The 23,485-nt window shown below is 36.9% G+C and overlaps 2 protein-coding genes across 2 annotated transcripts in view; both read right to left on the bottom strand.

The window, feature by feature from the left end:
• The window catches only part of DERA (deoxyribose-phosphate aldolase), a 114,808-nt gene extending 113,087 nt beyond the window's left edge, over positions 1-1,721 (bottom strand). Inside the window, exon 1 of the mRNA XM_032347436.1 lies at positions 1,403-1,721. Coding sequence (XP_032203327.1) covers positions 1,403-1,433 — 31 coding nt within the window. The 5' untranslated portion in view covers positions 1,434-1,721. The remainder of the gene's footprint in view (positions 1-1,402) is intronic.
• Positions 1,722-4,651: 2,930 nt separating this feature from the next.
• STRAP (serine/threonine kinase receptor associated protein) lies at positions 4,652-21,988 on the bottom strand. Its single transcript, XM_032347435.1, has 10 exons — positions 21,554-21,988; positions 20,695-20,830; positions 14,610-14,691; positions 13,962-14,034; positions 11,585-11,681; positions 10,929-11,066; positions 9,382-9,518; positions 7,348-7,497; positions 6,557-6,622; positions 4,652-5,838 (listed from the first exon to the last, which is right to left on the bottom strand). The coding sequence occupies exons 1-10, from the start codon at positions 21,663-21,665 to the stop codon at positions 5,777-5,779; spliced, it is 1,053 nt and encodes a 350-aa protein (XP_032203326.1). The 5' UTR covers positions 21,666-21,988; the 3' UTR covers positions 4,652-5,776.
• Between the last annotated feature and the right edge of the window lie 1,497 nt (positions 21,989-23,485).

The following is a 23,485-nucleotide window of genomic DNA, read 5'->3' as shown; positions in this document are numbered from 1 at the left end:
AATAATAAAAAATTTTAAAAGAAAGTAAAAATGGCTTCAGTTGTATTTCTTGAAAAACAATAAACAAATGTCTAAATTTTGGAAAAAGAGTGGAGTGTCCTCAATCTGTACAAAGTTAGAGAGCCATCTCCCTGAAAATACCAAGGTAAGACCTACACTCAATTCCTGTACCCCATTCACTATCTTTCTGGACCTCCTAATCTAGGGAATACTCATTTATTACCAAAGTCCACATTTCAGGGATACAACTAGAATTTAAAACATAATTTGCTAAAGGGCAATGACTAAAGGAAAATCAATTTGGTGAAGAAATCAAGTGTATTTATAGACACATGGTCACCATTTAACGAAAGTACTGGACTACCTCTTGAAATGTAGACAATTTCATCAGGATAGTCACTTTCAAAGGAAAAAAAGTGCCTTGTATGTATTTTATAGAATCATAACTAATTTTCTGAAAATCAGGCCTAAAACCAGAATTCTATACCATACTATTATTAACTCTTCCTAGTTACCCACAAAGTACCAAACACTTTAAATCCTCTCATTTGATCTCCAAATCGCCCTTAGAAGTACAACCATTTTACAGATTAAGAACTTTAAGCACAGAGTGATCAAGTAATTTGCCCAAAGTCACACAGCCAAAATGAAGATCCAGGATACAGATATCCCAGCTGTAATACTTAAACTGAGAGCCTTAACCTTTGGCTCTGATTGTGGGTCTCATGTTTGAATTACAAAGTTTTTACATTTTAGGAAATCAGAACTAAATTTTTCTTGCCAGTCATATTTGATAATATCAGTAAAATGAAAAATGATGAAATAATTCAGGCGCCTTAACAAATCTCTGTACTTCCAAAATCATACACAGTTTACAGTGAGTTATACAGCACAGCGATCTGACAACTTTTCCACCAGCACGGACGTTTTAGGGGTACGGCTGCGGTAAAATTACGGAAATCCAGCATTAAATCGCACAGGGGTTCCACTGAGCGGGTGAAGAAGGTTTTTATCTTGTTTTATTTGGGTTGGGGTTTTTTGTTTGCTTTGGGGTTCGAGGGTTTGGGGGGTTTGTTTTTGGAGTTTGTTCTTTGCAACCAGGGAGCTAAAAGGTGAACGACTTAAGCTGGAAACTAATAAGTCGAATTCTTTCCTATGTCTTCCGCTCACCACACCAGGCCTGGGTGCCAATGTGCACAAGAGTTCCTAAGTCTCGGCGGACCGGCCTTTGCTCGGGGTGGGGGCGGACCGACCCGGCGCCGCCGCTTCCCGCCAGGGCGAGCACCCCCGGCAGCGGACCCCAGGGCACCGGGCGGCGGCGAGCCCCGCGAGCGGCGGACGGCGGCGGCCGCGGCGGCGGGAGGCGAGGGAGACGGGCGGGGACGACCCGCGGGGCCCTTACCCAGCTCCGTGCCCCGGTTGCGCGCGGACATGGTGCGGGCCGCTGCAGCAGTCGCCGGCTCCTCTCCGCCCAGCCCTTCCTGCTTCCCGCCCGCCTCTCGGCGTCGCTGCGCTCGCCCCGCCCCGCTCCCTCTGGGGGCAGGGCCGTGGACCTCGGTCTTCACGTCCGACCTCGGTCCCCACGTTCGACCTCCGGTGCGACCCCGGTCCGCGGCCCTGCGGGGTGGTCCTGCCGCCCCTCTCTTGTCTTCTGCCCCCAGCTGTGGGGCTCGAGCACTGGCTCCCGAAATAATGCTACCAAAACCCGTTTTTTTTTTTTTTTCAAGATTTTATTTATTTACTTGACAGAGATCACAAGTAGGCAGAGAGGCAGGCAGAGAGAGAGGGGGTGAAGCATGTTCATTACTGAGCAGGGAGCCCGATGTGGGGCAAGATTCCAGGACCCTGGGATCTTGAGCTGAGCCCAAGGCAGAGGCTTTAACTCAGACACCCCCAGGTGCCCCTCAAAACCCGTTTTAAAATGTTTGAGGTGCCAAATGCACTGAATAAATACGTTTAGAAGCTTTATAGTGTGAGATTAAATAACGAGAGGGGAGAGGATCCCTCCCAATTACTGTCCAAGTGGAGAGCTCTGCAGCCCCATACCTGAAGGGCAGCAGTGTAAGGGCGGCCAGCGAGCAAAGGCCCAGAGCACACTGACTTCCAACCTAGACAGGAGCAGCAGTTCTGTTGCTTGGCAGCGGTAGCCCGGGGCGGGGGCGTACACCCAGGCGCGAGAAGTCAGGTTTCTCAGCATAGTACTGGTAGTAATTAAGTGGGACACTGGGCACATCCATTACCTTTCTAAGCTTCACTTTCCTAATCTCTAAGAAATGACCTTGACAATTTCTTGGAGCTCTAACTTCTGAATCTGTGATACTAACATTTTTTTCAGCCTAACTTTTCTGTAACCAGAAGGTTAAAATTGTCTTGAGTCACTCAACACAGACTACTAGTCGACTCATCTCTACTCACAATCTGGTGGAGTCATTGCCCCACAGTAGTCACAGGTGTGTATTTGTTAGATGAACAATTGCATATTTCTAGCTGGGCTATTTTTCTTACAGTGGTTAAGTTTTATCTAGTCCAATTCCATTTGCCTATGATTTCTAAAAGCATGCACAGATTCCTTAGGTAAATACTGACTTGGACTATGGATTATAACCAGTTTTTCTAAGTCAAAAGAGGGAAGGTGTAGAACTAGGCAAAAGTATGAATGTCAGAACTGACATACTTCAGAACTGGAAGGACACTTACAGAGTTTCTCACTCCTACCTCACAGTGAAATAAGGTAGTAAGAATTATATTGAATCTTTTATAGAAGCTAAATTTATTCAATTTAAGTAACAGTTCTTTATTTCTGAGACTAGCTCTTTCACTACTAACTTGGATTTTTAAAAATCTTTTCTCTTATGAAGACTGTGGTAGTAGGAAAAAAAATGTTAACCACCTCACTTGCCAAGATTAGAAGCAAACCATTCTTACACTGATCTATTCCTTTTTTTCTCTGATTGGTCCCAAAATCCCAAAGTTAGAGAATCATTGATACAATAAATATATAATACTAAGTGCTTCCTACGAGTTAAGTTCTTACACTAATTATCAGTGTTTCAAAAAAAACTGTTAGGTATTTCAAAAGAAAATCTGTGTGAGACCTACCATCTCCTTTTACAGAAAGAAACTAAGGCTCAGAGAAATTAGTCTAAGTTCTACAGAGTGGTTTAAAATCCAGGCAATATAACCCTACAGACCATACAGTGCTGTTCCCACTATCTTGTGGAAGCCAAACTCATTAGACCAGCCATTTAACCTCTGAAAGTCAGGTTCTCTGTACATAAAATGGGTAATATCTTACCTTCATTGGGTTATTGGAGATATTTTGATGTTCTATTCTCTTATTATACAAAGTGACTCAAGCTGTAAAATATTATTACTGTTCATTAGCTATCATTTTGAGGCTCTGGCCTTGTTTCCACAGGTGAATTTGTTAGATGCCTCCTTTGTGCCTTCAGGAACTCTGTTGATTCTCAACTGGTCTAGGTGGCACTCTACCCACTGGCAATTGTGCATGCATTCTTGTAAAGAAAGAAGAGCTAAACCACCTGAGAATGGTTTTGCTCCAGCAATTTTTTTTCCCTTAGCAATCCCCCTAGTATAAGAGTCAACAGGTACACTAACTTATATGGCAACCCAACAGGAATCACTTTTGTTTCAAAATATTAATTCTGATGTAAAACATAGGAAGCTACTAAAGAAATGTTCTCCCCTTGTCTGTGGATTTTCAATTCCCATTTTGTTGTTGCTCCTCCTAGAAAATTACATCTGTGCCCCACCCCTCTGCCCTTAGTCTTGAAGAAAAAAAGGCAGCTCGATTAATAATTGCACTGAAGTTGAACTACTAAAAATGTAACATCTTAAATTATAAATCATGGCACATATTTACCATACTATTTTATAGCCATTAAAATGAACGCATTGAACTTTATTTACTGATTGGAAAAATTCTCAAGACAATACTGACCACACTCAATCCTGGTGTTTCTTCGGCGAAACCTCTGGATGATACTACAACTGAGAAGTAATACCTGTGCTCTCGCTCTCTCTCTCTCTCTCTCAAATAAAATCTTTAAAAACAAGTCAGCAAAAAAAAAAAAAAAAAACAAGTCAGCAGACGACTATTAAATGCTGATGAAGGTTTAGTAAAACAAGAACAGAAAGTGATTAGGTTAGAAACATAAAGAACAGTGGAGAATTTGACAAGTGCAACTTAAGTAGTTATGTGATTGACCTTTTTGCTGAAGTTAATTCTACTAGAAAATTCTACCATTACATAGTGTGATAGGCAGACTAATGGCTTCCAAAAGATGTCCATGTCCCACATGCACACACAAAAAGACTGTCCATGTCCTAATTCCTACAAATATGATCTTATATGGCAAAAAAAGTTTGCAGATGTCATTAAGAATCTTGAACTGGGGCAATTATCCAGGTAAGTCCAATGTAGTCACACATGTCCTTTTAAGTGAAAGAGGGTATCATGAGAGTCAAAGATCTGAAGATACTAAGCTGCTGGCTTTGAAGACAGAGGAAACTTATTGTTTCCTTGGTTACTTCTTTTAAGGAAAGTTATCAAGGGTCCTTCACAGATGAATAAGGAGACAAAAAGCAATCTGACAGAGATGTTATTCATTGGTCTAAAGTATTTCCATTAACTAATTTAATATACTCCTCATGTGTTAAAAAAACAAGTACAAGTTTAAACCCAGTTGACCCACTTTATTAGAAGGTTGGTAAAAAGGTTTTTTGAACACTATCTGCACTTGAAAGATAAAAAATAAAAAAGATAAAGTAAAATAAACATTGCAGGTCTACAATTATCCCAGTTTTATAAAATATTTTCTAACTGCATACAGACATACAGATACATAAAAGTGCCATTAATGCTCACTGAATTTTAAAAGATTTGGGGGATGGTGTGATTTTAAGTGATTTTCCTGTTTTCGGCCAATTCTGACTCACCTTATTTTTTTCTTATAATTAGGCACGTGTCACTTAAGTCTTTACGCTGAAAAATTTTTTAAGAAGCAGGTCAAGCATTTCTGTCCAATGTTGGAGGAAGGTTAAGTGCAAACACAGTGAAAAACATGGAAAATTTTAAAAATCCAGTACAAGTAACTGAATTTTAAAATTATGAAACAATGTGTTTATGAAAGATCATTTAACCATATTGTCTTTTGATATAGTTATGATGAAAAAAAACTTTTCTGACAATTTCCATTTATAAACTCAAATCTATATTTTTCCCAGGAAACAAACATTGTTTTGTTTTAGAGGCATTTTATTTAGACAACTAAAACAATTAGATGTTCAGAAGCAGTGTACAATGAAAGAGAAATCAAACCAATTACTTTATCACGTATTCCCTCTTCTTTACAACTAAAGCAAAAAAAAAAAAAAAAAAAAAGGCTTTCTGTTTTAAGGGAAAAGTCAGAAAAATAGGCCAATATATTTTTCTTCTCCATAATAACATAAACAGCTACAAGAACTCTAACTGTAATAAGAGAAATTGATGTTGGCTCGCATATATTCATTAAAAAGACAACAGGCCATCATCATACCACAAGAGCCTAATTCCACCTGCCTTCATCTGATACTCTTGCCTTTTCACGTACAGGTAACACCAAGTTAGTTCCAGCACTGGAGCTAATTCATATTCCCCATTATTTACTGCTCATGTTTGCCTTAAGCAGAGAGTAACTCTGGGAGGCTGATGCTTTTCTCTGCTTGTTTGTTTTAGTCCATAACTTGTACATTAACTGTGGCATATGCCCAATGCTCAGGCCTTCACTTCAGGAGTTGAACTATAGATGGAATCTGAATTCTCTGAAGCAATTTCTTCTGTAATGAAAAAATAACAACAAGGACGACCAAATTAGTCAACTTAATAAAGAAAATTTCTGTGTAATGAAAAAATAAAAAAGATTTTTTCAGCGTGCTGGTGAGGGGAGGTAAGAGAGAACAAGGGCACAAACCCTTCATGACTAGACTCATGCCATTCAAAGTGCAATGAAAAAAGAGTTCATCTATTTCACCCATCTAACTCTTTTACACCATAACTTCCCAGGGCCCCCTCTTCTGGGCTAAGCTATCAGTGATTCCAACTATCTAATAAGCACTGAATTGAAGTCATATTTTGAAAGATTTGACCCCCTCCTTTATTTATTCAAGTTTCAAACAATATTGTATGATTGATGTATCTTACAATCTGTAATTCTAGATCTGGGAAACAATACTTGGTACACAGTAAGTGCTTAAAAAATGTTAAACAACAAATATAACTGTAACAATTCACTTTTTTATTTTAGCAACTGTCTCCTTAAGTTAGACTCCAAGTACTATAACGGTAACCACCTCAGATCCACACTACATCTCAACTGCTACTATGCAGTGGATACTTATTTATTTTATAAACATGTATATAAAAATATAAATATATAAACTTACCATTGTTTAAGTATGTTCATGTTTAATACATTTCCTTTGTCAACAAAACTCACCTAACACTTCAATTTTAAACCCCCCAGGACTCTACAAAAGTTAATTCATTGGTATTTACCTAGCTCTTCTTCTGTTGTCTCTGGAAAACTGATCTTTGGCTTTGCCAGCTCACCACTATCTTCTTCTATGAAATGAAAAGCAACCATGATTACGTCAATTACGATATTATCAATAACTTCCAGTATTTAATTAGTAAGAAGAGTACACCAACACTATTCCAAGCAATGAGCTACCAAACCTAATAGGAACCTCCTCTTTTTTAGTAACTGCGATTCTAAAAGAGTATGTCTTTCCTCAAAGTTCATTTTAAGTTCATACCAAACTACTTTGGGATGAGTAAGTATTTTTATTAAAAACATGTCCACCTTATTAGTAAGGATCAGTGAGTAATACCATAGATTAAATACATTTACTCAGAAATTCTTTATATTGTCCTCCAGCAAATTTTGAAATAGGTCCACATCATTCATAAAATGATCTAGTATAAAAAATTCAGGAACAGAAAATACACATACACACAAAGTACAGAAAATGCAACAAAAAAATTTAACCAAACAAAGTAACACAGTAGCCAATTTACAATTATGGGCTTCTCTGTTTAAACCGTTATTAAGTAATCTAAATTAAAACCTATACAGGACAGAAACACAGAAATAAAATTAATGATGAAAAATGACATAAAATTATGAAGCTTAATTTGATACTTTGTCATCTTTTTTTTTTTTTTAAGTAAACTCTGCCAACATTAGGCTTGAACTTATGACCCTGAGATCAAAAGTCACATGTTCCATGAAAATGAACCAGCCAGGGTACCCCCTTAACTCGATAACTTTCAATACAAATTCTTACCAGGAAGTACACATTTCCAAAGGCCGTATGTTTTTCCTACCACAGTTTGCCATAGTCTCAATGTTCCATCTTCAGAACCACTGGCATAGAGTTCTCCATCAGGACTAAATCTCACACAGTGAATAGGACCAAAGTGTCCTTTGTAGGATTCTGAAAAAGAGAAGGGCTATTATATAATTTAATACTTAAATGTCGGTTAAGTATTGACTGATACACTAAGGAAAATACTGTCTGTACTATTTGGAAAATGTTAAATTCTTAAGTGCAAACTCAAAGAACTAAACTTCATTAAAAATAAAGTCATTCTTATCACAAAGTGGTACATAACATTTCTCTGTAAAATTACCCTCTTCCAATTCCAGCACATATTACGATGTCATACTGTCCCTTTAAAAAAAAAAAAAAAAAAAAGAGGCTTCACATCCCAAAAAGGGTGAAGGAAGGGAGTAAATTCTAGAGAAAGCAGATCTAAAGTCTGTCAGCTTGATCCCAATTTCCACATCCTAAAATCAAGGCCTATTTAACCAGGGAACCAATTCTTATTATGACCACAGAGAGCCACCAGATGGAGCTCTTTTACACACTCTGCCTCTTAATTTCCTACCAGACTATCTCAAGTCTACTAGTCATTCTGTCACATAGAACATGAAGATACAATATCAATGCCTTAAATATTTTAGTCTGGGAAATCAAATGAGAAAATGTACAGATCAGTCATAGTGTTGTTCTGTTTAAGTCATACCTTTATTTATAAACTTTCCTCTTCTACTTTCTAATGCCTCATCACCTTGTAGTTTCCCAAGTCTTTACTATTTACTAGACCAATGGTTGCTTCTATTCTGTTTTCAGGTCCATTCAACTCAAGGACCCTCATCTTTCCACACCTCTGTCCAACCAGTGCATATCAAGAGAGTATTATCACAAGAGTACAAATTTTCATGAGAATACAAAGAATGAGAGGTTTGGTATAGTGTTCACTGTGACCATAGAGCTCAGGCAAATAATTTACTTCTTTTTCAAAAAGGATAAAAAGATATGAACAAAATATTCTGAAACTTTGAAAACTGACATTAAATAAAGATAATAAAACAGATCTCTCATTTAAAAGTCACATATTCAAACAACAAAGGATGAACCATATGCATTTATAATAGATTCTATATGATCCATTCACCAAACTTCCACTTCTCCAACCCAAATCCATTAGTTTCCCAAAGAAACAAAACATAAGGTTGCCTTTTTTTTTTTTAATATATAATTCTAACAAACTAAATTTCACTGGGTGGTAAAGCAGGACAGCTAGACAAAGCAGCAGCTTACAGAAAAAGAAATTATAAAAACTAAATATAATAGTTCAAAAAACAAATTTTGTGAAGGGTAAAAGTAGGTACCAAGAACCATGACTATGACATACCTAGTCAATCAGATAAATGTAAAATTAGAATGTACATTCACTTCAAATTCATCTTACCTGCACTTCCCCTCCCTTTATGAAGGATTATTATGAAAGTTAAACAAAAGTCAGATTCCAAAAAAATCCAAACAAAAATCCCCTCCAATTCAGATTCCTAAGGTGTCCCTGTAATATACCATAGCTGTTATATACGTATCACTATTACATACATGTTCACACTATTCTCTACAGAGCTTGGAGATTCTTTATTGGCAAAAGGGGGAGCCAGGTAGATGGGCTACATACCAGCACTACATTTCAGAAGGAACAAATACCCTTATAGTTGTTTAACAAGATTTTGATGTAAGAATGCTTCCTCCTACCGCCAATAAATATACTGCACCATTGTACAGACTATCAGAATACAATGAACTTACATTAAAAGGACAAGGGTCTGGCATTGAGGGTCTGGCATACTTTGTTTATAGCTCTGTAAATACTTCTACCGAAAGTGGAAAAAAATCCTCTCCTTTTTTCACTTAGAAATAGCAAGCATTAGTTAGCTGAAAAATTTGCTAGGTGTTAATTACTGAAACCCAGCATTTGATAAATGTAACCTGTGAAGGAAAAAGAGAACTCACCTAATTCTTCTCCACTATTATAATCATACTTATAAAGTTTAAAGTCTTCACCACCTGCAACAAGAAATTCTTTCTCAGGGTGAAGAGATGCAGAATTGATGGTTGCAGGAGCTTCAAAGGACTTAATTGGGTCCAAACTGGAAAATAATTTAAATAATATTTATAAATTTTGAATACTACATAAATAATACCGGGAAATAATCTGTTACTTTTAAACTCTTCCTAATTTCTGAAACCCAAGAAATAACTGTATCTTCATCTAGTCAAACATAAATAGTGATGTTTAAAAAACAAAAACAGAGACAAAAACAGAACAAAACAAAACAAAACCTCTAAATAATATTAGCAAATAAAGTCCAGAAAGATACCACGCCCAAGTGGAGTTCATTTCAGGAATACAAAGACACTTTGTGCAGTGAGTGCTTTCCTGGAAATGACTGTGCTGGCTAATTAACAACAGTTTGGCTAATATATTCAGATTTTTGCATTTTAAGAAATTCAATTCTGTATTGTTTGGTTTTTCTATGACAACCACACATTATCTTTAAGAACAGAAAATGTTTTATAGTAAGTAACATAATGCATTATTTATACATTATTCTCAATTGCTAAGAATTTATAAGCTTCTACGACAAAACCATCAATACCACAAAAATATAAAACTGCTAAAGATGATTCTGTTTTTACAACTGAACTTTTGAAAGAATAATCAAACCTGAAACTATAGCTATATAATAAAAACCAATGCATACAAACAGCTTCACATGAACATCAATGAGTCTGGACATCAGCTCTTTTCAGAGAATTTGATACATAATTTAGTAAAACCGATAATGCAATATTCCAAGCAAAACTATTTTCAAACAACTTTTAATAGCTAATGATAGTTTTAAAAAAAATCAAAATTACAAAGTCCCTAGTAACTGAAAAAAAAAAATACCCATACAAATACACACATATGTTATACATGTGCAACAAAGAAAAAAAGACTAAAGGAAAATACAACTACCATTAACATTCTGGCATCTATGGTTAAAGAACAGTGGGTAAATTTTTTTGAATTATCTTTTCCAAGTTTTCAACAAAGGCATTTAACTATATTTATAGTCACAAAACAAATTAAACCTGCTTTTAAAAAACATTAGGTCTACACAAACTTTGGAATAGAAGAAAAAAGTCACTATTTCTCTGAAATTGTAAACGGAAAATTAAGAAGAGAATCAAGATCACTGTGGCTTTATACACTGATGAAAATTAATTACAACACCAGTCTAGGGATGCTTTTAAGAAAAATATAATTTAAAAAGAGAAAATTTTAAAGTTACCAAATTTACCAATAACATCCCCTAAATAACGGAAATTAACTGGATTAATTTCTCACTATATCAAATACTTAAAATACACACTATTAAATGATATGGAAACATTTTCCCCATATTATATAGTATAGGCCAAGATTTGCCTTGTTAAAGAGTTAAATACCTTTCACATGTGCCTATTTTTAAGTCACAAAAAAACAAACAAAAAAAGGTATTTCTTAGACATACCTTACTGCACTATGAAAAGCAATAGATCGTCCATATGTTATTACCAAGATCTCTCCCTCAGGAATATATTCCATACTGCTAACAGACATATTAAAATTTAGAGATTTCACTTCTGTCATGGTAGCATGATCCCAAAGGCTGCAAAAAAGGAAGACAAAAATATGGTGGTATTTACTCATTCAAGAAAAAAGCTTAATTCTTAATTATATCTATAGAGTAAGCAATGAAAAATAATCACAGTTGTAATAAAATCTCCTCTATTCCAACTCGTATGTTATAGATGACACAGAGAAATTTGTGGTTCCATGAATCTGATGATGGCTATATATATGCCCACAGGAAAAAATAGCAGGTGTCAGCATAAAGAATTGTGTATACAATTTCGAGAATTTCATGGACCGCTCTGTAGCCAGCTTGTTCACTGAATCAGGTTAAGAGCACAGGCTTATAAAGATGTAATTTTAATTGTCTTGTGGATTCTGCTCCAGGTTTTCAACAGTAAATGGTCAGCATCTGAAAAATGCAACCTATGTGAAGCTTAAGTTTCAATGTTTAGAGATAATTCTTCCTACATACAGTTATGAGAAATATTTAAAGTATAAGCACTTAAGGTCAAATATTTTTCAACTTTAAATTACTAAAGAAAAATTACTTACCGGACAGTTTTATCATCAGCTGAAAGAATCTGTTTATCCTCACTGCACCACAAAGCTTTTTTAATACCAGAGGTGTGTCCGCTGATTTCCTTAGGTTCTTAAAATGAAACAATTTAAAATACATTTGTTATTATTTGTTTTTTTTTAAACTGAGCAATACTGGAACAACTAAATATGTAAAAAGAAAAGCACACTTTAAACTGTAACTTTTCAAAGCTCAACACAATAAAAACCTGTTTCCAAAGAATACAGTAAGTTTTTCTACACTGCAACAAAAATTTATCTGCATGACAAAGAACCCAAGAACAATGCTGCTATATGTATCCAAGAGTAAATACATCACTCCCTCCAGGCTCTGTTTCTGCTTTCAAAAGCATTATGGTAGCACAGTGAAATAAAAGAAGCTAATCCGACAATATCACTAACACTGGGACCCTTGTCCAAGCCACTACTGGTAGAAACAGGAAAAAAGAGGGAAGTAGAGGCTGAGAGGAGAAAACAAGAATAAAATGCAATGCAGTAATTCCCTAGAATATTCTACATTGACAGTAAAGAATTAAAACAAACAAACAAAAAGGAACTTGTCTCTGTTGGAGACTTTCCCTTCAAAGGATTAAAAAAAAAAAAAAAAAAAAAAAAGAACCACCATTCAGTGTTCTCTTTGGGCAAAAGCAGATGCTGGAGGCAAAGCCATTCAACAACTACCTTGATTTGGGGCAAGTTACTTAATCTGCTGAAGCAAAGTTTACTTAACCCTTTCATTTCTTCATCTGTAAAATGGGATGACAACAGTTACAACACTTCATAGTTTGAGGATCAAATGAGAATACACATCGAAGGGTTCTAACCTGGAGTCTGACATACAGTAAAAGCAGTTAATTGCTATTATTTCCATCGCCAGCACAGTGGAAGAGCCACTTTCAGAAAGTAGCTGAGAAAGGCAAAAAATGAAAAATGTCTGCCCAAGGCCTGAACTGCCTTGCTGAGTCAGAAAAACACACTGATTGATGTTCAAGGACTTTGTTATGTTTTGGCATAAAGTTATCAAAGAGAATGAAGAGAAATAGCTCCAGGTGCCAATGAAGAATCATCTATAAATGTAGTCTGTTTGCTCATCGCAGACATGCTTTTAGGAAGAGCCTATCTTGAGAATAACTGCTTAATATCCAATATAGCTTTGACTTTCCTACAAACTTCTGAAGTTCAGATTCATGAATAAATAATACCCACGATACAAAATATAAGAACACAAAATAAAAAAGACAAAATCCTGCTCATCATAATCTGGTAGCTTTTGAAATATGTATTGTATGTTATGTGGCTAGAAAAGCATTAAGATACCACAGAAGAGATGAATATCTGGACCAGGAAAGAAAAGGCATCTTTTCCAACTTCTGTGCAATAAAAGAATTCATAAAGGAAATAAATTTCACCACCAAAAACTTACTAACAAAATTTAAAAGCAAACAACAAATTAGAATATAATAAAGAATCTTAAAACCAGAAGATGATGATAAACATCACAACAGATAAATTGGCAAAGGGCATAAACAGACTATTACTCACAAACACACTAAAACAGTAGTCAACAGTATTTTAATTTTTTTCCAAGTTCACATTAACATCACAGAATCATTTTTCTCCTATTAAACTGGAAAAGACAAAGTTAGTTACCAGTGTTTGCCAGAACAGGTTAGGTACAGATATTTATTTTTATACTTTGGTATTACACTTTGGTAACACCTACCAATGTCTTCCAAGTACATATACCTCCTTTTTGTCCCAACAATTCTATTTCTATGTAGTCATTCTATAGAAATAATCGTGGAAATATCTGCAACTATAAGGCAGTTAAGCATAGCACCGCTTATATTTAAAATTTGTAATCCACTTGACAGAATATTTAAAGACATGAAAAAACTGTAATTTTTTTAAATTTTAAAAATTCTTCTGATTAGCTAATATATTCATATGGTTCAAAAATCTGAATAAAATATGCACACACTAAAATTCTCACCCTTCTCACCTTCTACAGACAACCATTCCTTCTTGCCAAAAAGTAGTAACAATGTCATGCACCTTTCTGAACTTAAATGATAAAAACTTAGCAAGATAAATTTTGCATTTTTAAGAAAATGATACAAGCACAATGTAGTAACATTAGAAAAAGATAACTGCACAGAAAAAAAGACTGGAAGACTATGAACCAAAAATTAAAAGATATTAACAGTGATTAATAATGGATGATAAATTGTCTTCATTTTTCTTTGTGACTATCTTTAATTTCAAATTTGAATACTGAACATGATTCCTTTAATCAAGAAAACTTATTTAAATTAAAAGAAAATATAATATAACACATATAAATTACACTTACCTGCTTCAGGCTTGTTCAAATCATATATGCGTAACAGTTTATCCTGTCCCCCGGTTAACAAGTAATTACTATCCTGAAAACACACACAAGCCAATTGTTAACAGAGTGAGCCATTTTAATAGCTATTATCTCTTTGAAACTTCAACACCAACTAAAATCCAAATAAAGTTTGCAGACATCACAAAGAAATGCAATAAATGCCAATTACTTCTGAGAGAATACTAGAGAACATTTATCTTTCTTAAAACTGCCAAACCTTTTAAGCTCTACGGTTCAAATGTATTACCCACCTACCACAAGAATTTTCTCCATCTGCCCTGCTCCTGCCCTGATCCCCTACCTTCTAAGTAACACATCTTTGATGATCTCAAGTACATCCTCTCTCTTCTGAAAGTAGTAAGGAAACATTATCTGCACCTTTTAGATGCTTGTTGCTACTTGTGGAAAAGTGATCCAAGAGTTCCATGGTATTTTAGGAGTAACCAAATAAATTAATTTGTACAGCTTAATCTGCAATTAAATCATATATAAGCCACCATACACCTTCTATCCCCCACCAAATATACAAACCAATCAAATATACAACCATTATTATGTCCTATAGTAACAGCAATTTAACTCCCTAAAATAAATTCTATTTTCTGATACCTGCGTAAAATCCACAGTCTTGACAATGTGTTTATGAGCCAGGGTCATCAATTCATCTCCTGAGACAGCATCCCACACTTTGCTGAAAGCAAAATGTAAAATTAAAAGATAAATATAATGGCAATTTTGATAACCAAATAAAGTTAGGTATGCGAAATGTTATACAAATGACTAAGTCTCCCATTATCTCTAACATCCCTCATTGTTAAGATACATTTGATTAAATATTTCAATGACTCTAAAGGAAATTTACCTGTAGAAGCCATATAACAAATCTTATTTTGACAATGGAAAAGACCTACAAATTTAAGTAAATGACAACCATGAACCAGCCCATCCTTACTTTTAGGCTATAGCCATAATATCCTTTTAGCAAGACTGTAGAGCATTTTTTTTTTTTAAAGATTCTTATTTATTTGGCAGAGAGAGAGATAACAAGTAGACACTGGGGCAGGCAGAGAGACAGGGGGAAGCAGGCTCCCTGCTGAGCAGAGAGCCCGATGAGGGGCTGATCCCAGAGGCTTAACTGACTGAGACCCCCAAGACTAAAACATTTTAATCAATTTTAAATTTCATCTTTCCAATTTGTTTCTCTATTCTCTATTCTCATGTACATGCAAAACAAAAGAAAAAAGAATGAAAAACAAAAAATCCTAAAAAGAATTTATAGGAGAATGAAAGGCCCTAATACAGGTTACATAAAATTTTAAGTCAAAGCAGTGAAGAAAAAAATATTCTCCCCATCTCTTCCTCAAAGTTGACTCTTAAAATTCTCAAATTCTAATCCAATTAATTTACCCCCAAAATATCAGCTTTTGATTATACAATGCTAACACAGGATTTTTAACCTTTCAACTGTTTTTCTGACACCCTCAACCCAAAATCTATGTGTGTCTATACACATACATATGTATGCATTACATCAAGGGATAATGATTAAATAATACATTAGAAAAATACTGTAAGGGGTTCTCCCAATAAAAAAGACTAAAGAAGAAAAAAAAATGTTCATTTTATAACAGAAGAGGTCATTGAAAAATAAACAAGAAAACTTCACTTACTGGGAAAAGAACTGTTAAGAGTGAACAAGCTATACTCCATGAAGATTTTCGTTTTAATATAATTGGCATTTATTTTTTAAAATAAAGGGAATAATAAACAGGGGTGGGGGAGCACATGATCCAAGTAGTATCATCCAGGAGGGCCCAACAGATCTATAGCCTTTACCCTCCTATTTAGAAGCACTACTAAAACTGAAGATAACACTCTCTGACACAGCATGCTCCAATCACTTGTACTAACTCTGACATACATTATTCACACTTAAACACTTAAGAAACCTAAAAAGGGCTTACAGCCCAAAAAATATTCTGGAATAACCTAAATGTTTTCAATCTCCGGGCATGAAACTGACATTACCTAACTGGCTGCAGGGCTCAAATCAGGACAGTGAGGCATCATTAACAGTATCCTTTCCTCAGGTAACCCCGCAGCATTTATCTTCTGCACAACTCATGAAGTACTTGTCACCTCCCTAAACTACTGACCCATCTTATATCCGGTTTCATGCATGCAATGATTAATGCTATCTGTTCAATACTTTTCATATCCTGAGAACAGACTTATCTCAAGTCTCAAAAGAGGGGCTGCTTAACTTTTTTAAAGGATTAACAAAAAATTAAGCTTTTCTGGGGGAAAAACATTGCCTAGCTACTGTAACATGTTGACTAAGTCATCAAAAACACCACCTTCAATTTATTGACAACCTTATTCAGAGAAAAATGGATCTCTCTACTGTCTTTTAAAAGAAAGAAAAGTGATCATACACTTTGGTTACCTATAGACTTCAGAGCCCAACTCCAGATCTATTTAATTATCCTCTGGAACAGAGCAAAATAATCTCTACTTTTGGCACTCCCTCTAGATTATTTTAATGAGATGAAAGTGGAGATGCTAAGGAGAGGATCATGGGAAATAAAGCTTGTATTAGCTTCATGAATTTAAAGATAGTAAGAGCGGGGAGTTTCATACACTAGTGTACTACTCATCACCTGACTCAACTGCCCGAATTTACCTCAAGATAGCATTCCCAACTGACCCACAGACCAGCTCTGAATGTATTTACTCCATAAGAGCAAAATTCACTTCTACATAAACATAACATTCATGAATTTTCTGGGAAACATAAGAATGGGGGAGGGGGAAGAACTTCCTAAAAATTATTTATACCAACTACAATTAATCAGGTTAAGTTCAGGAAGCTATTCTTTAGCTGGTTCAAGGTCCGTAACAGCAAGCTCTATACAAATCATTATAAGAGAATATACATAACACTCCCACTCCTAAAAGAGAGACACTGAACAAGTGAGAAGTAAGACTCCGCTACTATTTACTGAGCAGCTACTATGCAAAGATGCTATGCTAGACTCCAAGGATGTAAGTGGAAAAAGATCTCTCAAATCCTCTCAATAACCATGTGGTCTTATATCCATTTTAAGATACCAAAGCCAAGTTTTAAGAAGCAACCCATGACCAAACTAGAAACACAAAGCATAGCTAGCACATCAACTCAGGCCTAACCAAAGTGAATGCTTACATCTTTTCACCATGATAAAGCAGGAAATGGGAGGGGGGTGCGGGGAGGGGGGGACCAAAAGCATTTCCTCTTAATATTTAAATCTACTCAACCTTCCTTGCACAAAACCAGAACGTTTCATGGCCTTAGCCACAGAAGTTCCAAAATAACAAATATGAATTTGGTCTAGTGGGAATGATAGCTATCATCCTTACCTTACATACATAACATTTACATACTCATTAGATTTTAGGTAATGTTCTAAATATCAGAAATATTTTAATTCATTTAATATTCACAACTGATTATTAAAATAACTATTCCTTTTTTTTTGATAAGTACTATTTATATTCTTATTTTTACAGATGATGACACTAAGAGGTTAAATGAATTCCCAAGGTCATAGGATTCGAGTACAGAATCAGGATACAGGGCTCACGCTCACACAGGGCTACTTATAAACATAGACACTGAGACTAGAAATGTTAAAACAACACTGAATATCTACCCAGAGTCATGTCCTAGAATGTGGGACTTGGGTTATTAATGTTCTGTAAGTGACCTAAATAAAAGATAACTGTTCCTCTGGCAGTAAGATACAATGCTGACTACTCTTTCCAAGACTCAATATATTAAGTATATAAAGTGCCATATTTTTCCATGCCTTTTTCACTCTCCATTTCAGAGGCCATTATCATATGCAATAATTTCTGTCTACTTTATCTTCCCAAGGACTGTATTATCACTTGCTCAAACGTACAAACCAAAAGTCTTTGCAGATTTAACAGACACAAGCATCTTTCCCAACAAGTTTTTGCACAAGTCTCTTAAAAATCAGGGCACGACCATGAGGCAGGAGGTGACAGAGCACTCTGCTCAAGTAATTAACACTGATAGGGCCCAGAAATAGGTTAACAAAAAATGTATCCTTTCAGAATTGCAATTCAAAAGCTTGTCTTTTTTTTAATGCTGTTTATAGTGTCTAACATCTTGTTACATTTAAAACCTAATTATATTTAATTTTAAATACCACTTTATTAACTACTAACTTATCACAGCAGACTGGGACCTAGTTTCAATAATGATCAATGCATTTTTAAAACCTACCTACCAAATAAATAAATAAATAAATAAAATCAACCTACCAAACCTCTGAAATCTAGAGTTGAAAATCCCGATTTCTATCTTTGTTATAGAATCAATGACATTCATTCCCAATGACAATGTTCCTGCTAGAATGAGCAAAAAATAAACTTTGGAGGAGATGAAGGGGGGGAAAAGCTAAACTCATGGGTATCATATCCAAGTGTTCCAGAAGCAAAATTAAGATCTATCATTCACCCATTCTTTGCCCTGTAGTTTAGAAAACTTCCTCTAGTTATTTACTCAACAAACATAAGGTATTAAATAAGCCAGAGAATATAAAAAATAGAACCTGACCTCAAAAAGCAAGAACACATAAATGAAGTATTATAAAAGTGCTAGAAGTCTGAACACAAGTAAAGTGTGAGCACAAGTAAAGTGTGAGCACAAGGAATGAACCCTTTCACCATATGCCTTCCACCTGAGAATCACTTTTGCCAAATTAACAAAGGAGAATGCCACATTACAAGTAGCAGGCTGACATCCAAAGGAATATTTGACCTGAAGCTACTGACATTAAAGGATTTATATAAATTCAAGCAGCTCCTTATTTCATCAGAATGACATAAAATCACAACAAGGCCCAGGACAAAGCCTTGTATGCATAAAAACATACTAAGAAATCTATTCACTGAAGACACAGAAAAAAGTTCAGACTGCTCACACTTAAAAACTTTTCTTACAGATCTCTTATCATCTCAAATTTAATCCCAGGTAAGCACTACATCTCCCTCCCCTTATTTAAAAAATTGTAATTTATTTTTTAATTTTATATACAGTAAAATTCATTTTGTGCTACCGAAATCTACATGTTTCAACAAATGCATAGAGCCACATATCCATCACCACAATCAATCTGCCCTCATGTTTTTTAATAAACTTCATATATTTGATTTGCTTAAAACAAAGAAGCAACACATTTACAATTGCTCCTAGTCTGGAATTCTGTGAAAGAAAGAAAAGAAAGAAAAAGAATAAAGAAAAACAAAACTACATTTACTTTCCAGACTCGAGTCTAACAAGGTTTACTATCATATACAACAGCTCTTGACATTGCCTTCATCAGTTTAAACATTTAAGGGTCTACTAAGTCATAAACAGAATTAGGAACTAGAATACCAAGATTATGTAAATTATGAAAGTGCCCTGAAGGGGAAAGTGGGTCACTACAAGTCACTCTAACATGCAAAAGCCAAAAACCAAAATAGTTAAGGTGTATTCTGGCCAACAGTAAGTTTAGTATAACTAGACTGTAGAGCATTTGGTGTGCAGATTCAGATGATAATGATAAACTAGGATGAGGCCAAATTTTAAACTGGCCAACAACTGAAATTTAACCTTTAGCCTAGTGATCCTCCTTTTTTTAATTTTTTTTAAGGTTTTATTTATTTGACAGAGAGAGAGGGAGAGCGAGCATGCGCGCACAAGCAGAGTGGCAGGGAGAGGAAGAAGCAGGCTCCCCACTGAGCAGGGAGCCTAATGTGGGGCTTGATCCCAGGACGCTGGGATCATGATCCAAGCCAAAGAAAGCTACTTAACCAACTGGGCCAACCAGGCACACTATAGGCCAGTGATTCTAAGGCTTAACATCAGAACTTTAGGAAAGAAAAAATGATGTTGGGGATTCCATCCCCAGGCCAATCAAATCAGAATTTGTCAGACACATGCATCTGAGTATTTTAAAGCTTCTCCGGTCATATTTGGGTTCACTTGAGGTCATGAACCACTGAAACTGCAGAGGGAGGCCAGGAAGATCATTAGAGAAGTGACATGAAATTTGATTTTAGGAAGACTATTGAAGATGAAAAGACAGGAAAGGTACTAGTGGTAGACATAAAAAACATCATCGGAGACACTCTGCTGGTAGAATCAATGTAGACATAAGGGGAAATAATCAAGAATATTTAAATTTCAATCTTAAAAAACTTAGAAAATGAAGAGTAATTGAGTTTGGGAAATATGGGTAAAGCCAGTTAACAAAACCGGAGTGAGAGAGGGCTAAAATCTAGGCCATCAGCACTAGGGCATCACAGAAGAGTGTGATACCACTCAGGAAGCACATGTTGAGCCTTTCTAAGCATGACCTCCAAGATTCATTATGTAGACTGCTTGTCAATAAGGCAGATTCCTCGGTCCCAATCCAGACATACAGATTAAGTCATTTAAAGTCTCTGAAAATTGATGAGAACCACGGAAGAGGAACAAAAGCAAGAAGGACCAGAGTAGAATTTTAGTGAGGTCAAACATCATGTACTCTATATGGTAAGCATTGGGGCAGAATTTTATGAATAACTGAGGCTGAAGATCTGAGGACTTCACAACACAATCCGTGACATCTTCCAAACTGGCCGATTTGGCTATACTTACGCAGTGAAATCTGCAGCTGCTGTAGCTGCTTTAGTGGCATCCTTATTCAATGTTGCGCCCCAAACAGCACCCTTATGACCCAAAAATGTTCCAATCCAGTCTCCTGTATCTCCCTGGCGGAGCATAGGTTTCCCGTCTAAAACACATTTAAAAAGAGGTGTGATTTAGAAGTTCGGATCACTTAAAATCTAAGACTCAAACATAAAGTGATCGTGTTAAATAACAAAGTGTTAAAATGCTTTTGTTGTGTAACTGTTCTCATCCACTGGGGTCACTAAAAACGTCCAGAAATAAACAAACTGAAGAGCTGAGCCAGACATTCTCACTGAAGCATTTGTAATTCGGTGAGAAGAATACTGATCTGCATCAAAATAACCTTGATTTGAATCTTATTTTGGACAAACTTCTTAACCTGAACCTCGGTTTCCAATTGAAAAAGTGAGGTTAATACCACAAAGGAATGTCCAGTAAAATAAAGGCAATAACAAGTCTGTAAAATAACGTAAGATACCACTTCGCCTGGCCTATTTTCTCCATTCCCCACATCCTTGAAAGATTATTTACAGTATATGATGGCTGGGGCGTCTAGGCAAGGGTACAGCCCCGCTTCTCCAGACACAGCAACAAAAGTAAAATGAGAGGCTTAAGTTGGGGGCAGTACTTAGCCTCGTCAGACAATCAGAAAAGCCTCCTTTGGCTCCAGCTGCAGAATTCCCTGATACACCGTTTTCCCCCATCAGACTCCTGTTGGCTCGGATCTCAAAGACCGAGGTCCCGCTTCCGCACGGGGAGTACCCGCCACTCTACCTTCCGGCCCAGTCCTAGCCTTCAGGGACCCGGATCCAGGGGCCCAGCTCACCTTTGCAAGCGCTGATTAAGAAATAGCCATAGGGCGTGATGCCACTGAAGGCCAGATCAACCACAGGCCGCGTGTGGCCGGAGCAGGTGAGCGGCGTCTGCCTCATTGCCATGGCGGCGGCGAACCGAGCGATCCCGCTGCGGAGGCGAGGGTCGTCTTGTCTTTTTTTCCCTCCGCCGCAGCCTCTGGCTCAAGGCCCCCGCCCTGACACTGGCGGCAGGGACTGGGCCAAAAAAAAAAAAAAAACAGGAAAAAAGAGGCCAATCGGGTAGGACCGAGGTCAGGAAAGGGTTGGGGATGGGTCAGGGAGTCTGCGACGGGCGACCGACAGCCGCCAAGGGAGGGAGAGGGAAGGAGGGAGGAAAGTAGGGGAGGGGGAGAACCGGAGAACCGGCGGCCACGACCCGCACCGTCCACACCGGTACTGGCAGGAAATGACGATCCCAATGACGCCAAGCGTCCGTCGGAAGTGACGAGCTAGCGAGGAGGCAAGTTTGCCCGGTCGCAGAGCGCATGAGGACAGCAGCGCGCAGGCGCGAAATCCGCACTCGTTGGGCACGTGACGCTAGCCCCACGCCGGTTACGTCTGCCTGGGGGAATTCTAGACTCTCGGGTGGGCGCGCCCGTGTCCCCTCTGACCAGCCACAAACGGTCTTTCTGTCTCCGGGCGGAGTTTGGTGAGTGCGAGAGCTGTGACGGACTGTGCGTCTCGGACGCTGGACCTCGCGGCCCGTGTGGATGAGGCGCCCAGCAATCCCCCCAGCCGGCCTGTGCGTGTTATCCGAACGTCTAGACAGAACAAGCCCAGCTGTGCCCAGGGCGGCCCAAACCGCCACACATCGTTTGAGAATTTTTTTTTTTTTCCACTTCTTATTAACAACTACAAAGGCAACCCCTCGGGTTGTCTACAAGTTAAGGCCCGTAAGAAAACAATTTCTCCAGGCGCTCTGTATAAAAATTCCTGTACTGCTCGCGTTTTAGATGTGTTCTGTGACTTTAAAACAGTTAAATTTAAATCACTTTCCCTTTTAAGGATTTGGAAGGACTCTACAACAGTGGTCCCCAAACTTTTAAATAAAATACTCGCATCAATGAAATGGAGTCTGCACTCTCTTATGGAGATCATAATGTGTATGGTAAACACACGTACTTTATAATTAGGCAAAAACACAGTAGAAGAATCTAAAAACTAAGTATAAATAGAAACTTTGATATTACCTTCCTGCAGCCACCCCACGTAGAGTATGGGTATTGCTGCTCTGTGTAACCACGGGACCTCTCGGTTGTCTCTTCATACAAAACCTTTGTAAGCAGGAAACGTCCTTTCTGGGGCAAGTTGTTTCTTTCCTTTGATGTTAGAATGTAAACCAGAGACAGAGATTTTTGTGATTCCTTCACTATTTTAGCCGCAAGACTGTAATATTTTATTTAGCACATCTAATAAATCAGCACAAATGACTGAATGTTCCCTTCTCCCTCCTCTTTTTTGTAATAAATGTATCATATTTCAAAATTCAAATCTTGAGTGGGGACTTGAAGTACTTCCACATTCTTTTTTCTTAGCATTTTGTTCATCTGTATAGACTTGCCCTATGCGTTTAACAATATCTTTGGTTCTACTTCCTCTTGGCCGACGTCACCCTGTGATCCTAAAACACACGGAGACTCCATTCACTCACAAAATTATGAGCTTCTTAATGGCAATGGTTATGGCTTTGGCATCTTTGTACTCTAGTACTGAAGAGTGAATGGCCTTTAGTTGAAGCTCAACAAATGTTTGTTTACTGATTGGATAACTGCATTACTGAATAAAATAAGACAAAAAACAGCTAATCAGTAAAATACTCATATATATCCATTTGCTGTTCATTGTGTGTAGGTAAGCATTTAACTGATAAACTACCTTATCTCTAAAGAATGTATACGACTTTA

This window comes from Mustela erminea, chromosome 6, assembly GCF_009829155.1.
Source record: "Mustela erminea isolate mMusErm1 chromosome 6, mMusErm1.Pri, whole genome shotgun sequence".
NCBI classification, from domain to species: Eukaryota; Metazoa; Chordata; class Mammalia; order Carnivora; family Mustelidae; genus Mustela; species Mustela erminea.
Note: the sequence above shows the minus strand (reverse complement) of the source record. Positions and strands in the feature narration are given on the sequence as shown.

Excerpts from the sequence above, each read along its gene's own strand:
- STRAP (XM_032347435.1), bottom strand. The coding sequence starts at position 21,665 with ATGGCAATGAGGCAGACGCCGCTCACCTGCTCCGGCCACACGCGGCCT. Across the intron at positions 11,682-13,961 it reads TTTGAACAAGCCTGAAGCAG|AACCTAAGGAAATCAGCGGA; the intron begins GTAAGTGTAATT and ends TTTCATTTTAAG. Across the intron at positions 7,498-9,381 it reads TAATAGTGGAGAAGAATTAG|AATCCTACAAAGGACACTTT; the intron begins GTGAGTTCTCTT and ends TCTCTTTTTCAG.